Below are 16,569 nucleotides of genomic sequence, written 5' to 3'. Positions count from 1 at the left end.
TTCCCCCCTTTCCCTCCCCCCCCCCCTTACAAAAAAAAACAGTATCTGTGGAAAAAAAATATTCAATTCCCCATAACCTTCATCACCATCCAAAGCTGTTCACACCTTTCAGTCTGTAACAGTCTTAGTTTGACACACACCAGCTCTCAACAACTCCCTGCAAATTGTCCTGTCTGGGTTATTTTCTTGTCCAATATTGCCATCTAGAGCAGAGATGGGAAATCAAGTTTCTGAGAATCTACAGTCTCCCAAACAATTTAACCCACAAAGACTGTATGCCAGAAAACAGCCACAAGATTTTGTTTGTTTTTTTTTTTTTGTCCCGAAAAAATAGAAGCTAGATGGAATGGGAGGTTCTCATCTCAGGAAGATGTCCACAGTGCTTGAGGAGACAATATGGCTGCTACTTGATACTGCCTACTGGAATGTGAGTGCTTCTTCACTGCTGATAATTTCCATATTGACCCTAAAGGGGGGAAAAATAATAATTAATTAGATCACAAGGCATGGTTCCCTGTGTTCAAAGCTGCTTGGAAGTCCAACCAGATAAATTATGATGGTAAAAGATGGAAACAAGTAGCCATTAATGATAAACTGATAGGATTAAGTGGTATACATTACAGGAATTAGAACACAAAGCAGGTTTTCCTGTGTCAGAAGATCATTGGAAGACCAACCAAAGCAGGTTTTCCTGTGTCAAAAGCTCTTTGGAAGATCAAGCAAATAAACTATGATGGTAAAAGATGGAAACAAGTAACAATAAAAGATAAATTGATAGGATTAAGTGGTATGAATTAAAAGAATTAGTACACAAAGCAGGTTTTCCTGTGTCAGAAGATCATTGGAAGACCAACCAAAGCAGGTTTTTCTGAAAAGCAGGTTAAAAGCTGGTTGAAAGCCCAACCAAATAAACTATGATGGCAAAATATGGAAACAAGTACCAATAAATGATAGATTGATAGGATTAAGTGGCATAAATTAAAAGAATTAGAACATAGAGCAGGTTTTTCTATGTTAAAAGCTCATTGGAAGACAAATCAAAGCAGGTTTTCCTGTGTCAAAAGCTCTTTGGAAGACCAAGCAAATAAACTCTGATAGCAAAAGATGGAAACAAGTAACAATAAATGCTAAACTGATAGGATTAAGTGGTATAAATTAAAAGAATTAGAACATAGAGCAGGTTTTTCTATGTTAAAAGCTCATTGGAAGACAAATCAAAGCAGGTTTTTCTGTGTCAAAAGCTCTTTGGAAGACCAAGCAAATAAACTATGACAGCAAAAGATGGAAACAAGTAACAATAAATGATAAACTGAAGGATTAAGTGGTATAAATTAAAATGACTAGAACACAAAAGTAGATTTTTCTGTGTCAAAAGCTGGTTGGAAGACCAGCCAAATAAACTATGATGGTAAAAGATGGAAACAAGTAGCCATAAATGATAATCCTATCAGTTTAAGTGGTATAAATTAAAAGAATTTGAACATAGGGCAGGTTTTTCTGTGTTAAAAGCTCACTGGAAGCCCAACCAAAGCAGGTTTTTCTCTGTCAAAAGCTGGTTGGGAGACCAAGCAAATAAACTATGATGGTAAAAGATGGAAACAAGTAAGAATAAAAGATAAATTGTTAGGATTAAGTGGTATAAATTAAAAGAATTAGTACACAAAGCAGGTTTTTCTGTGTTAAAAGCTGATTGGAAGACCAAGCAAATAAACTATCATGATAAAAGATGGAAACAAGTACCAGTAACTGATAGGATTAAGTGGTATAGATTAAAAGAATTAGAATACAAAGCAAGTTGTTCTGTGTTAGAAGCTGACTGGAAGACCAAGCAAATAAATGATGATGGTAAAAGATGGAAACAAGTAGCAATAACTGGGAAACTGACATGATTAAGTGGTATGGTTTTATCTTCATCCTTTGTGCCTTAATGTAAAAGCAAGACTGCTGACATGGATTTTAAGCCAGGCACCTCATTTGATCAATAGACCATGCCAGAAAATTCAACAGGCTGCTGTGAAATTTGCTGTGAAATTCCCATCACAAAAAAAAGAAAAAAAAAGAAGAAAAGGAAAATCAAAGCTGGGTATGACTTCCCAGCTAAACGGTGAAAATAATCTCAAAAAGCCAAGGTCACCTAAATTGAAGGTAAATTATGAAACTAACTTGCTTTCAGAGCTATCTAATGATATTCATGGATCAAACATCACAGAATGGCCTGATCCATGTGTCTCAAAACCCAAGGCACATCCCAGGGAACAGTAAAGAACAAGTCAACAGATCCTATGGGAATCAATTATTCCACAGACTCAATGGACAGAATTATTACCCTTATTGATATTCTCTATTTCTTTTGACAGAACATGGTGTGCTGCAGGAGGGCAGAGGTGAAAGCATCAATGCTACACTTTCACCATGATCCTTCACCACTGGGCTCAAGGCTTGTAGGAATAAGGAGCAGCTAAGAACTGAACATTCTCCACACTGCACTCCCACCACCCGCCCTGTGTTAAGGCAGCATCTTAAATGCCAGTTTTATTGTTGCCAAGCCAGTTTTTCCCATTGCAATGTGACAATCACTCAGGAAGAAGAGTTTCAGAACAGCTGCCAGATGAGAATTTAAGCAGCACAATGCCTATGGGAATGGGCAGAATGAAAGAGGTCTTCTAGAACTGAGTTTCCCAGTGGGACTTGGCCTGCACAAACTGGAGGAGCAGAACCTGTCTACAGAGGGTCATCCACTTCCACTGCAGAGAAAGGGGCAAGGAACTCAGCACACTGAGATTAAGTTTCCTTGCCCCTGTGTTTGCCACAAGCAAAGCATTTTCCTGTAGCTCATTATTTGCAGGAGGCCACTCTCAGTTCAGTGCAGAATGACTTCATTTGTTTGTTGACTGAAGTAACTGCATCTCCAAACCACCACACTGAAACAGTTTGGTCCTTCTTCCTTGGCTTTTCTCATTTCTGTAGGAAGGAAGCCAACTCTTCTCCTTTCAAAGCATGGCCAGCTCTGGCTATTCTCAGTTCCAAGGGGAAGCTCTCCTTGGAAGTTCAAGTCCTGCTGCCATAGGAGGGTTTTATCTAAACACTAGAAGCTCAGCTTGATCATAAGGTAGATTTAGTTCACCTCCATTGTAGCACTAGATCATGTTTTAGTGGGATCTCTGCATGACTCCTATTGCAAAGATTAGTTTTTTACAGTTTAGTACCTTCTGGAGGAGTAAAAGCTCTGCTTCATCCTTTAATTAGAAGAGGTTCCTAACAGCAGCCCTCCACTACAACTCCAGTCTAGAGTTTTCATGATGCTTCTTTGTCTGTTTCAAACTTGTCTCAGCAGTGAGAGGGAAGAAGGTCACTCCTGTCCCATGCTCAAGTGCTCCTTTACACTGCTCAGAAGAACAGGCTTCAGCCCTACAGCAGAAGGACCTCAGTGGTGTTCAGGGGAAGTGAACCTAAGGTGCTTCTCCAGCTGGAGAGGAAGATTCCTGGATTTGTGTTTGTGGAAAAATCAATTCAACCATTTTTATGGCAGAGCAGTATTGAAGAATGATCCATCAGGAAATTTAAGAACCTCATCTCTCATATTCACCATGAAGCTATGAAACAGATCACCTTCATTTTTAAGGTCCAAAAAACCCTGCCTGGAAGGCCTCTTTTTGCCAAACTGCATTAAAAACTTGGCAAATCCATCCAATTAAATGACTAATCACACCTCCAGACAAATGATCCTGGGTAACTCACTTGGAATAAAAGCTGTAAGACCTGAGAGACTGTCCTCAAATCCATCAGTTAAGTGCCCACTAAGATGATCAAATGAGTGTGTCAGAACCACAGGCTTCCCCAGCAAATGAAACATTACCTGGTCATATCCATAAGGCCTCTGCTGTGGTGGCTGTGGTGGGCCAGGCTGTGTGGGTCTGTATCCCCCATACTGCTGGCCTTGTCCTTGTGGGTAATTGGGATACTGAGGTCCTGGACCACTCTGGGAGGGACCTGGAGATTGTTAAAATGGAGGGGAAAAACAACAACAGATTGCTTAAGGTGTTAGGGAGAAAAGTCAAAGCAGTAAATTGTGCAGTGAGCAGGGCTAAGGAGTATCACTGCTGTGCAGCTCAGCCTTTTTCTGCCCAGGGATTAGTGGTCCTCCTCTCACCCTGGAAAGCATCTCAGCTGACAGGGTCTGTGCTCCAACCACAGAACCATTCACCTGTACTTACTATCAATGAATGTAGCAGCTGCACAGAAGAGGTCACAGGGCAGGGAAGAACAAGGCAAGAAACCAGAAACCATAAACACAGAATCACAGAATGGTTTGGGTTGGAAGGGACTTTAAAGATCACCTAGTTCCAATTCCTTACCATGGGCAGGGACACTTCCTACTAGATCAGCTTGCTCAAGGTCCCAGCCAGCCTGGCTTTCAATACTTCCAAGCTTGGAGCCTCCACAGCTTCTCTGGGCAACCTGTTCCAGTGCCTCACCACCTTCATGGGGAAAGAACTGCTTCCTAATTTGTCATCTAAATCCAGCTTTTTCCAGTTTGAAGCCATCACTTCTTGTCCTGTCACGCTGTATCTTTGCCAAAAGTCCCTCCCCAGCTCTCCTGCAGCCCCCTTTCAGGTACTGGAAGGCTGCCCTAAGGCTCTTCTCCAACCTGTACAGGCCCAACTCTCTCAGCCTGTCCCCACTGGGGAGGTTCTCCAGCCCTCTGATCATCTTTGTGGCCTCCTCTGGACCCTCCAACATTTCCATGTGCCTCATGTTGAGGTTCCAGAGGTGAACACAGCACTCCAGGTGGGGTCTCACCAAAGTGGAGTACATGGGGATAACTTGTGCACTTCCCAGTATTTAAGGAAGCATTCTTCTGCTCTATGCTGCTCCAGCTCCAGAACTTTGTAAGGCCAGGAGCTGGCAGGTATCAGCTGTGTTTAACATCTGGACCTTCTGAAGAGACCAGCAGGCAGTTCTCAAAGCCCAGCAGGCAATCACAAATGGGATGTCAGGCAAGCAAGTTACCTGCATGAAATGCAAGATGTGTCACCCAGTAAATGCTACTGTGGGACACCAAGAAGTGTCCTCTACTCCTCTGCTCATCTTAATCTTTTCAGGAAAAGGATAAAAAAAACCCCAGCTTTGGCTCCAGTCATTCTGGCTGCAGAAGGAAGAAGCTCACTACAGACTCCTTCTGTCACAATGCACAGAGACTCAGCCTGGAAGCTTCACATCACTACCATCAGGCAGGGCAGTCCTGCTCCAGACCAAATGAACCTCATCCTCTCCTGCCTTGGGTGTATTGAGGTGTTCTGTGCATTCCAGCAGATCTTTCCCAGTGGATTAGGTTAGCTCTCTCAACAGTGTCCTTTACAAACTGCCAGAAGCCTTCAGAAGTGCCTTCCTCTAAACACACCACCACTCTGTCACTTTCCAGCAGAAGAAACTGATGTCTTTTAGCAATGCTGTGACTCAGTGCTTGGCAGGGTTAGCTCTAGCTACAGGCACTGGGCACTGACAGCAGCTGCTAACTCCTTCAGTAACTCAGGGTCTGTAAGGCAGTCAAAAAGGAAGACCTGGAGAAGAAGAGCTCTATAGGCCATTACCATTCTCCTCAGGCCTCAAATCCCCTTGAACTGTGCAGTTTCAGCTTTCTGCAGTGGAATAAAACCTTAAAGATTGATAATGATGACTGAGATGCTGATTTACTTTTACAATTGAGAAAGCAATTAAATATTAAGTTCAGCAAGGATACTACCTCCTAGAAAGTGCTGTGTTCATCTGACAAATGAACCTGGGGTTTATTTATTCATGGTAATGCTTTAGAGCTGAATTCTGAATATCCAGTGGCAGATTTTATAAAGTGAGAATGGAGTTTCAAGATCTGTTTCTGCTAAAAAAAGAAAACAGGAATTGAGAAGTGTGCTTTAACACTTCTGCTATGAGGACAGGCTGAAAGAGCTGAAGAGAAGACTCTGGGGGCACCTTATAGCTGCCTCACAGTATCTGAAGGGGTCTCCCAGGAAGGCTGCAGAGGGACTTTGCATAAGGGTGTGTAGTGACAGGGCAAGGGGGGAATGGTTTGAAGCTGAGGGAGAGCAGGGTTAGACTGGAGCTTAGGAAGTTCTTTGAGGGTGGTGAGACTCTGGAACTGCCCAGGAAGGTTGTGGATGCCCTCTGCTTAGGGGTATTCAAGGCCAAGCTGGATGATGCCTTGATCAAGCTGATCTAGTAGAAGGTGTCCCTGCCAACCTAAGCCATTCTAGGATTCATCTCTCTCCTCTAGTGTTATCTAACCTACACTTTCAGATCAAGTCAGTTTTTATTCCTTTGCTTCCACAATGTAGAACAGTGGCTTAGGTTAGAGGGACCTTCACTCTGCTCTTCACTCTGTTCTTACCTTCAGGAGTACATGAATGTTATTTTAGAACTATCAATTCATCTATCCCCTTCAAAAGGAGAATTCTGCCTCATCTCAGTGGATCCTCTTAAAACTTAGCTCTGTCTCAGCACAATCTGATCTCATATGAATCTGGCATTTATCTAGGTGGCAAAAAGACACCTGTGTGGTTTCTTGCACACCCATAATGCTGAAACTTTAAGAACTTAAACCTGCAATGAAGCTAAAAGACATGGAATTAGATTTCAGAGATTCCTTCTTCTGAGAGAAGACAGTTGAGCTTCACAAGATGTAAGCAAGGAAAACTTAAAAAAGCAGCATTTCCAGCACTTCATGCTCTTCTGACCTCAAGGTTTCAGAAGTAAAGCACAAAAATGACATACTACTGCTTCTAAGTTTCCTACTTGGGGGGTTTTCCTTGAATCCAAGGACTACCTCATCTCACTGGTGGCAGAGGAGTTCTCCTTCCTGCCATACATTAGAAGGTTTGCACAAGTGCAGATTTCTAAGGCAAACTGAGCACAAGTCTTAAGGAGCAGCTGAGGGAACTGGGGTTGTTTAGCTTGGAGAAAGCCAGGAGGGGAGATCTTCTAACTCTCTACAACTCCCTGAAAGGAGGTGAGGGCTGATCTCCCAAGTAACAAACGACAGGACGAGAAATGGCCTCAAGTTGCACCACAGCAGGTCTAGGTTGGACATTAGGAACAGTTTCTTCCCCAAAAGGTTTGTCAAGCCCTGGAAAAGACTGTCCAGGGCAGTGGTGGAGTCACCATCCTTGGAGAAATTTGCTAGACATGTAGATATAGTGCTGAGGTGAGATATAGGTTTAGTAGAGCCCTGGCAATGCTGAGTTGGACTTGATGATCTGAAAGGTCTCTCCTAACTTAAATGGCTCTGTGACTCCTGAAAGCTGCACTGGCAATGGTTAGATAAATTTCCTTACTGGTCACCACAAGAATTTTAATGGAATGGTTCACCTTTTTGGGTGAAATGTTAAACTAGATTTTTAAAAACTGTGTTCTAATGGCAAACTGAAGGATAAAAGAGAGTAAATGGTTCTCTGCCACCTTCCTGCCCTCTGCAATCACCTAGAGAGGACAGAAAATAGCAGAGTCATTCTGGGTCATTCTAAATTACAGAAGCTTGTTCTGGTTCCAAGCTACCCTCAGTTTCCTAGGCTAACACACTGTCCTACACTGACAGCACCACATCTACTGGATAGGCAAGACCAAGTGCTGGGTCCTGCACTTGGGTCACAACAACCCCATGAACACTCCAGACTTGGGACAGATTGACTGGAAACTGCCTAGCAGAGAAAGACCTGGGGATATTGGTCAACAACCAGCTGAAGAGGAGCCAGGCTGTGCCCAGGTGGCCAAGAAAGCCAACAGCATCCTGGCCTGGATCAGCAGTAGTGCGACCAGCAGCACCAGGGCAGTGATTGTCCTCCTGTACACAGCGCTGGTGAGGCCACACTTTGAGTACTGGGTTCAGATTTGGGCTTCTCACTCCAAGGAAGACATTGAGGGGCTGGAACAGGTCTAGAGAAGGGCAACAAAGCTGGGGGAAGGGTCTGGAGAACAGGGCTGGTGAGGAGCAGCTGAGGGACCTGGGGCTGGTTGGTCTGGAGGAGGCTGAGAGGAGACCTCATTGCTCTCTACAGCTCCCTGAAAGGAGGTTGGAGCGAGGTGGGGGTTGGTCAGGGGAGGTTTAGGTTGGACATCAGGAAAATCTGCTTCCCTGGACAGGTTCTCAGTGACTGGAAGAGGCTGCCCAGGGAGGTGGTCAAATCACCTTCCCTGGAGGTGCAGATGTGTAGACGTGGTGCTGAGGGCTGTGTTTTAGCAACTGATGTGGCAGTGCTGAGTTAATGAACTGGATGATCATAAAGGTCTTTTCCAGTCTAAACAATTCTGTGATTCTGTAAGACTTGTGTGTTCTATAACACATCCCAAAGGATGCTGTCTTCTACACTTTCCTGGTCTGGCCCAACGAAAACATGGACACACAACTTCTTTGCAGAAGCCTGGCCTTTCAACCCAGTAAAAGAGGGATGCAACAACACATGAGGATCTCTCCAGGTCTTTTCTGTGATCATTTTGTCTCCAGGTTCTTACCATAACCCTGCTGTTGTCCTGGATAGCCTTGTTGGCCTGGATATTGCTGCTGTTGGGGTGGATAACCCTGCTGTTGGGGTGGTCCTTGATATGCATCTTGCTGCTGACCATATTGCGAGTTTCCTGTAAGATGATTGCAAGAAAGCAAAAAAGAAAACCCACTTTTATAAAGACACCTACTTTCTTCAGGTTGCTTTCCTTCTAAGATGCACAGCCAACAACACGAGACCAAAAATGAAAATGCAAGATCAATTTCAAGAACCAGACGAAACAAAAGAAAAAAAAATAACAAACAAAAAACCCAAACTCAAACCCAACAGAAGGAAGTCAGCCAAACAAACTGCAGTTAAAGGCAGTTTTGCCAAGTTGAACTGCAGCATTTTCAGCACCTCTCTGCCCAACGAGCATTACACGTACTGGAACATCACAGTTATAAAGGTCATGACTATGCTAAGTGAAATAAAATAAATGAAAACAAACAAACAAAAAGGACAAAATTAAGGACAGCTACAAGAGCACAGACTAGCTACACAAGATCAGCAAGCTGGTTCCTAACCACACTAGAATTATACAGGGGGGAAAAAAATAAATATATATACACACACACACACACACACACAAAAAAGAGATACAACTGAACCCACGGATTTATGTTGAAATAAAAACTTCCATTGAGGTAAAAAACAAAACCAAAAAAACATTAAAATATATATATATATATCTAGAGTGTTTTAGTCATTTTACTGTTGTTAGAAATGGCAAATTGTGGTTACATATTTTTTTAGGTGTTTGCAAGAAATTATTCTGAAGGCTTCAAGTTTCCCTGCGGTTCTCAAGACAGGCAGCGACTAGGATTCTACGAGAGCTTGGCATGGGTAGAAGTGGTGCTGTTGTGAGAGCTGTTGCTCCTGGTGTGGGGAGGGGAGGAAAGGGAATGTTTGTGGCATGTGTGTGAAGGTATATAGATACCTCCTTCGTAGTAATGTTGGGAGGAATCCTCATAAGGCCTATCGTAGCCTTGTTCAGGATACGACGGTTGCTGATAACCGTAATCATTATGACCTACATCAATTCGACAAGAGACAGGAAGAAACGTTAATGGCCTCTGAGTGAAGAATGAAAAAAAACCCCTCAAAGTACTTCATTTCTCAGAATGATAATTTAAAAAAAAAATAATAATATTTTTTCAACTGGATACACATGAAAAAGAGTTTTTTAACTGTATTAGTCAAAGCCTTATTAATGATTTCTTTTCGTAGCGAATTAACATGTGGCTGGGAAAAAAAAGAAATCAAAAGGCTTAATGCAGTAGTTTTAGCAACATCACAGCAAGGGATGGTCTTAAACTTCTCATAATCCTTTTTTGGGGGGGAAAAAAAAAAAGTAGAGAAAAGTAAAGTACTTTATCTTTCACTCAAAAAAAAAAAATGAAAGCATTTAGGCCTTTCACATGTAAATAACCTGAATTAAATTAGAATGAACAAAGAAAGCAATTATCATACTTTGTCTAACACCTGTTCTGCTGATCTCCAATTCAAAAGCATATGCTAAAAGCAGTGTGAAATATAACAAATAAAGCTCAAGGAAGTTAGGAATCACAACAGCCTACATTGAATTTTGCTTTCAAGTGACAGAAAAAAAAAATAGGTAACATTCTCAAGGTTTTCCCTACAAACAGAATTCCTACAAGTCTCAAGACAACTTTTCCTCTTGCATTCCAGTGCAAACAAACCTTCTTTTTCAGAGACTACAAGCACCTCTGAGTAAGAAACCTGAGCACTCTACCTGTTGTTGTGTTTGAAACAAGTAAGATTTTGTCTTATTGATAGCCAAGATACATCTTATTGCTAATTTGGTCAAGAAAAGACACCAGAATTTGGTTTAAATTTAAAATTAAATTACACAAACTCAGTTTGGAATAAAATATTGGAACGAACGAATTGAAGAGAAAACAGTTCCAAAAATTAAGTGGGTTTTGTTGTTAGTTCTGCAACTGCACCACGGGGTCATTGCTCTTGAATATAAATACACAGCCATTAAAAGAAGACTTAGAATATATTCTTTTGATGGTCTGTATAATCATGAGGGGATGATTAAGAATGAGTCTACAGAAGGAATGGTTCTTAGAGAAACAATCTATGCTGCCACAGAGCTACTGGTGGGAACATCAAATTGCCCTTACTATACGGAATTGCCTGTAACCATGTGGAATTCAGGTGTATCCTAGAATGGTTTGGGTTGGAAGGGACCTCCAAAGGTCATCCAGACAACTCCCCTGCAGAGAGCAGGGACAGCCTCCACTAGATCAGAGCCTTGCTGAGCCTGACCTTGAGTATCTCCAGGGATAGGGCCTCAACTACCTCCCTAGGCAACCTGTTCCAGTTCCACCACCCTCAGGGTGCAGAACTTGTTCCTGACATGCAATCTCCTAACACAGAAGCTCCAAAATGAAAGCTTAATGATAGGAGTTGATGTCATTTGCAAAGTCACTGGGCATGTTTATCTCCAAAAATCATACCTGAAAGGTTGACAGACATGGCCTGATGCATCTTAAAATCAATCTAATAGATGTTACAAATCAAACCACTACCTTGTATCCTTGTATTTGCAGTAAGTAGTTGCTCTGGTAATGACAGCTGTGCTCTGCATATGTTTTTAAGGGGTTAACAGCTACCACACTCCTCAAACTTCATCAAGTTGCACACAGAGTGATCACAGTAGCAAAGAGACAGCAGCTTTGTTCTCCCAGTCTCTGCTCAGCCTAAAACCAGGCTAATTGCAACTTTTCTATCTTAGAACACAATCCAACAACCTTCAGCACTCTACATTCCAAGAGGGAGGCCAGATTTATGACATTCAAAGTTTTGCTCTTGTCTTGAAAGCACTGGAGGGGGTTAGGGGAGGGAACAGACTTCTAAAGAGGATTCACAATCACAGTCTCCTCAGGGCAGGGCTCATTTTATTCCTTCATAAAAAAAATAAAGTGAAGGCCCACACCATAGCAGCATTAACACAGTTCAGCAACTTAGAAGAAAACCAAACACTAAGTTAAAAAAAAAAAAGAAAAAGAAAAAAGGGGATTTACAGAAAAGCCCCATCTTTTTTAGCAAGTTTTTTTCCACATCAATCAAATCTATAATAAAAGGATATCGCCCCCCTCTCTTGTTTATCATCATCAAGTTAAGGCTGTTTGGATTCATCTCAATTTAATGGAGATGCTCTGGAACCCTCCACACTTTTTCGATAAACCAATTCCAGATTTTCATTTTTGAGATACTAAAAACTGTTTGTTGGAAGAGTTTCAAACAGGAGTATTACAAACGCCACGTTCTGAGCAACTTGTGAAATTCACTAGTCACAGAAGCTTCAAGTGCAGCAGCAAGCCTGGATTTGGAAGGTTTGGTCAGTGTGAGGTATGATATCCAATTACTATTCTTGCCTCATTCCCTAATTTGGGGCATATGACTACATTAGTATGGGGCAGGTATAGAAAATGGGAAAGTTAACATTTATGAGAGATTACCATCAGGGTAATATTGCTGGTTCATGCCTTCTGGAGGACCTTGTCCACCATGACTGTATTGGTCCCCATAATAGTCTTCCTGGCCTGAGTACTGCTGTGGTGGGCCTGAAAAACCACAACCAGTCAAGATGTAAATAACTTGTTTTCTGCTAATTTCTGATTTTTAGTATGAGAAATACTTCTCAAATGTACTCCCCACCCATCCTGTTGCATTTCAGATAACATATGTAATCCAATTTACTTTAAAAAAATAAGAATAATCAATGTATCTTATCTATACACACACAGAGAATTGTTTGCCTGCACTAAATTGAGCACATTGATATCAAGATTTCAGTTTTTGAGGTTATTTTAGGAACATGTGTATAGCAGACTATGGTCTTAAAAAATAAAGTTATTCCTTTCCTAAAAGGATTGGAAAACAAAAGATAAGAGAGTATAAAAGAGTAGAATATGGTTCCTTTTTTTTTTTGTAGCTGAGTGAATTCAGAACCAAGCAGGTACTCTGTTCCTTCTCTGTACCTAGCATTTAAATATTGAAACAGAATTCTGCATCAGCATATTTGAAAGGTGTAATTTGAGGTACTTCTTGTCAGAAAGAACTCAAAACAAAAAGAAATGCTCGTCTTCATGTTTCCTGCTGATACCAGCAATCTGCTGTGAGAGCCACCCTTCAAAGGGGAACAAAAAACCAGTCTGCAAACAGAGTCTGGGACACCCTGCGATGTGATGGAAATTTGGTGTAAGCAAGGAAGAGATTTCAGATAGTTTTCAAGGGGGTTATTTGAACTGACTGCAAAAACACTGAAGTGAAGTCCTACCTTGCTGTGGTGGCCTGTAGGGAGGAATCTGCCTCTGGCCCATCATGTGATTTCCCTGGTTCACTTGGCCCATCATTCCCATAGGTGGCTGCTGCCCCTGGTAATGTTGGCCACCTGCTTGTGGCATGTTGTACTGCTGGGACGGAGGCTGCTGGTGCATCATTGGACCTGCAGAAGGAAAAGGAGTGAATACCTCTTCTGAAACACACATTAATCTTTCCCAAAGAACATGAAAACCTGACCCTTTGAAAAGAGACCACAACAGGCTCTATTTCTAGTGCAATCCTAAGGATTCATCACTTCTGGGCACACGGAAATGCAGGTGAGCAACCAAACCACGGAACAAAACTCGGCCTCAACGAGGCTGCTTTCCCCATGCTCTCTCTTCAAGCTACAATGCACAAGTAGCAAACACTTTTTCCATGTTTTGTTTGTTTTGAAAAGGATCTGCAAAGAAAGTGTGGATGAAAACCTGACAGTGAAACTTTGACAAGTCACAGAAAAGTTATTCAACAGTGTCCACTCCTCAGGACACACTCTGGAGTTGTTACAGTCCATCGGTGAGCTGCTGGGCTGCTAGAACAAAACAAACCATTTTATTTGGCCTGAGAAAACAAACCACAGGTACCAGTGAGCCAGGCAACCACACAGCAGTCAATATGCAGCAAGGCCCAGGGAATTCAGCCCTGCTGAGGTCACACCTTGAGTGCTGGGTTCAGTTTTGGGGCCCACACTATAGGAAGGACATTGAGGAGCTGGAGTGTGTCCAGAGAAGAGCAACAAAGCTGGGGAAGGGTCTGGAAAACAGGGCTGGTGAGGAGCAGCTGAGGAACCTGGGGTTGTTTAGTCTGGAGGAGGCTGAAGGGAGACCTCATTGCTGTCTACACCTCCCTGAAAGAAGGTTGGAGCTAGGTGGGTGGTGGTCTCTTCTCTCTAGGAACAAGTGATAAGACAAGAGGAAATGGCCTCAAGTTGCACCAGGGGAGGTTTAGGTTGGGTATTAGAAGAAACTTCATTCTTGGAAGGGTTTTCAGAGACTGGCACAGGCTGCACAGGGAGGTGGTTTAATCCCTGTCCCTGGAGGTGTTTCAAGGAGGCAGAGATGTGGTGCTGAGGGACATGGTTTTGCCTCAGCCTTAGCAGAGTTAGAGAATGGTTGGACTGGATGATCTTCAAGGTATTTTCCACCCAAAACAATTCCATGCTCTGCCCACCACTGAACAGTTCCAAGCAGCCTTTACCAAAAATCTTCTTTCACAGAAAGCTGCATCAAGTTTCTATGAACCACAGGAAGTGGAGAGATCAGAGAAAAATCAGAGAAAAATCTCTGCCCATCAGAGAAAATCTGGTTAAGGTTGAACTTGGGAGAAATGCAAAGCTGAGTAATGAGACCAGACAGTTAAAGAGCATCCTTTTAACACCATAGAGCAATGAAAATGGTGATTGTGCCATGTCATTATCTGAGACTGCAGGTTAGGTTGGTTTAACTTATAACAAGGAGCAGCTTCTTCACTTCTTCTGCAGGACCACTTCAGAAAAAGAGTTATTCCAGTATTAAAAACACAAAGAGGAAAAAGTTGTGACAAGGAACTAAACTTCTTAATGTGTTTTTATAATACACTAATTCAAACACACATTGCACACTTGAGAATGGTGAAGCTTTCAGTGTTTGTTGCTTTGTCCTTTCTTTTATAAGCAACAATGACAAGAAAACAACTCAAAACATCAAACCAGCACAGCCACTTTTTAGCCCCATCCCAGGAGAAACAGGAAGGTATCATCAAGCTGTCTGCTTGCTGGATTTTGCCACTGCATTTAGCAGTTTTAAATAACCATTTGTTGGAGCAGAAGCAGAAAGTCCAACGTGAAATCCCAGTACTGGAAAATTTACCTGGATGCAGTCAATGCTGCTGATGGATTTATACAAGGAAAGGAACACATAGTCACTTAGATCCTGTCTGTGTGGGGTTAGGAGAGAAAGCTAAGCCAAATTAATTAATGGGGTGAATTCAAAGTGTGTTAGTTAAATCCCATTAAACCCCTGTGTGCAATCTCTCAGTGAGAAGTGGCCTTAGTTCTGTTAAGCTTCATTTTCCTCTGAAGATAAATATTGGCCACTGCAAAATGATGCAGTTATGTCTCTACCTTGCAGCATGGCACTTTCTGTGTCCTCATTTTGAGGTTTAAAAAAAACTGGCTTCAATATAGGTAGGGGAGCCTACAAGAATGCCAGGAAGGGCTTGTAGTGACAGGGTAAGAAGGGATGGATTGAAGCTTGAGGAGCAGAGATTTCGGCTGGAGATGAGGAAGAAATTCTTGACAGCATGAGTGGTGAGACACTGGAACAGGTTGCCCAGGGAGGTTGTGGATGCTCCCTCCCTGGAGGTGTTCAAGGCCAGGCTGGATGAGGCCTTGAGCAGCCTGGGCTGGTGGGAGGTGTCCCCTGGCAAGGGATTGGACCTGGATGATCTTTAAGATCCCTTCCAACCCAAACCATTCCATGAACCTATGAAGACTGCAATTATTTTTCCACTTAGCAAAGATATATTTTGGGGTTTGATCTTCTGAACAAGTAGGTAATTGAGATCATTCCATTTCACTGCTCCTCTGCTTGGAGAGACTGAGAAAATTTAGGCAGCCTTGGAAGGAAATAAAAAAAAAGAAAAAAAGAAAAAAAGAAAAAAAGAAAAAAAGAAAAAAAGAAAAAAGAAAAAAAGAAAAACTTGTTGCTGTAATATTCCTAGATCTCAAGAAAGCTTGTTAATTAACAATATTAATATTAGTCACAATACAATGTGATAAAATGTGTTGGGTCCCCATGGTGCAATGCAGAGGTTTGCTGTTTGCTTTTTAAATTAGAACTTCATTAACGCTTTGTAGAGCCACAATGAGAATTCACTACCCTGGATCAGCCTTGTGCATTGTGCTCATAACAGAATGCCTGGCTACCTTCCAGTCTGCTTCACAGCTCTCCCTCACTGAGAAGATAACCTGCAAGAAGAACTACAGTATCTAGCTTTAGGTGGTAGTTTGGAGGGATAAGGAACACTGAATTTGGGGTTGATCTTGAAAACAAAAAAAAACCCCAAGCCTACAATAAAGCTACATTTATTCATTGGGTAAAATTTAATGTGACTTAAAGCAGACCTAGAAAATCCCTTCACAAAACCAGTCAAAAGTGTAAGGTCATTAGTTCATGATCCAGGACTTTCTAATACTTTATAGAATCACAGAATGGTTTGGCTTAGAAGGGACCTTGAAGATCATCCAGTTCCCACCCCACTGCTATGTGCAGGGACACCTCCCACCAGCCCAGCTTGCTCAAGGCCTCATCCAGCCTGGCCTTGAACACCTCCAGGGAGGAGGCAGCCACAGCCTCCCTGGGCAACCTGTTCCAGTGTCTCACCACCCTCACTGGAAAGAATTTCTTCCTAATCTCCCATTCAAATCTCCCCTCTCCCATCTCAAAACCACTGCCCCTCATCCTGTCACCACAAACCTTTGTAAGAAGTCAAACATTTTCCTCAACTGCTCATTTCCAAGTCCTCTACACATCCTGAATGAAACCCCCTCTTCCTGCTCCAGCCACGTGTCTCCTAAGGAGGACTCACATGTAGGGAAGGGAAGGTGTCTAGGTTTAGTACCAACAGGCTGGTACTTGACCTTCTTCTAAGTGCAGTGACCCAGTGGCAGCCTCCTGACCAGAAATGCCTCAAGGAAGTA

The 16,569-nt window shown here is 42.4% G+C and overlaps 1 protein-coding gene across 2 annotated transcripts in view; it reads right to left on the bottom strand.

Annotated features, from left to right (window-relative positions):
* Positions 1 to 368: 368 nt before the first annotated feature.
* Positions 369 to 16,569, bottom strand: part of SS18 (SS18 subunit of BAF chromatin remodeling complex) — a 43,652-nt gene continuing 27,451 nt past the window's right edge. The window contains exons 6-11 of one of the 2 annotated variants that reach the window (XM_054394596.1): positions 12,847 to 13,014; positions 12,026 to 12,130; positions 9,472 to 9,564; positions 8,503 to 8,625; positions 3,857 to 3,990; positions 369 to 466 (exon numbers count right to left, since the gene is read on the bottom strand). In XM_054394596.1, the coding sequence (XP_054250571.1) occupies positions 440 to 466; positions 3,857 to 3,990; positions 8,503 to 8,625; positions 9,472 to 9,564; positions 12,026 to 12,130; positions 12,847 to 13,014 (650 nt within the window). In that variant the 3' untranslated portion in view covers positions 369 to 439. The remainder of the gene's footprint in view (positions 467 to 3,856; positions 3,991 to 8,502; positions 8,626 to 9,471; positions 9,565 to 12,025; positions 12,131 to 12,846; positions 13,015 to 16,569) is intronic. The other variant, XM_054394597.1, reaches the window with a different exon arrangement.

Source organism: Indicator indicator, chromosome 31, assembly GCF_027791375.1.
Source record: "Indicator indicator isolate 239-I01 chromosome 31, UM_Iind_1.1, whole genome shotgun sequence".
NCBI classification, from domain to species: domain Eukaryota; kingdom Metazoa; phylum Chordata; class Aves; order Piciformes; family Indicatoridae; genus Indicator; species Indicator indicator.
This window is presented reverse-complemented; position numbering and strand designations above follow the sequence as displayed.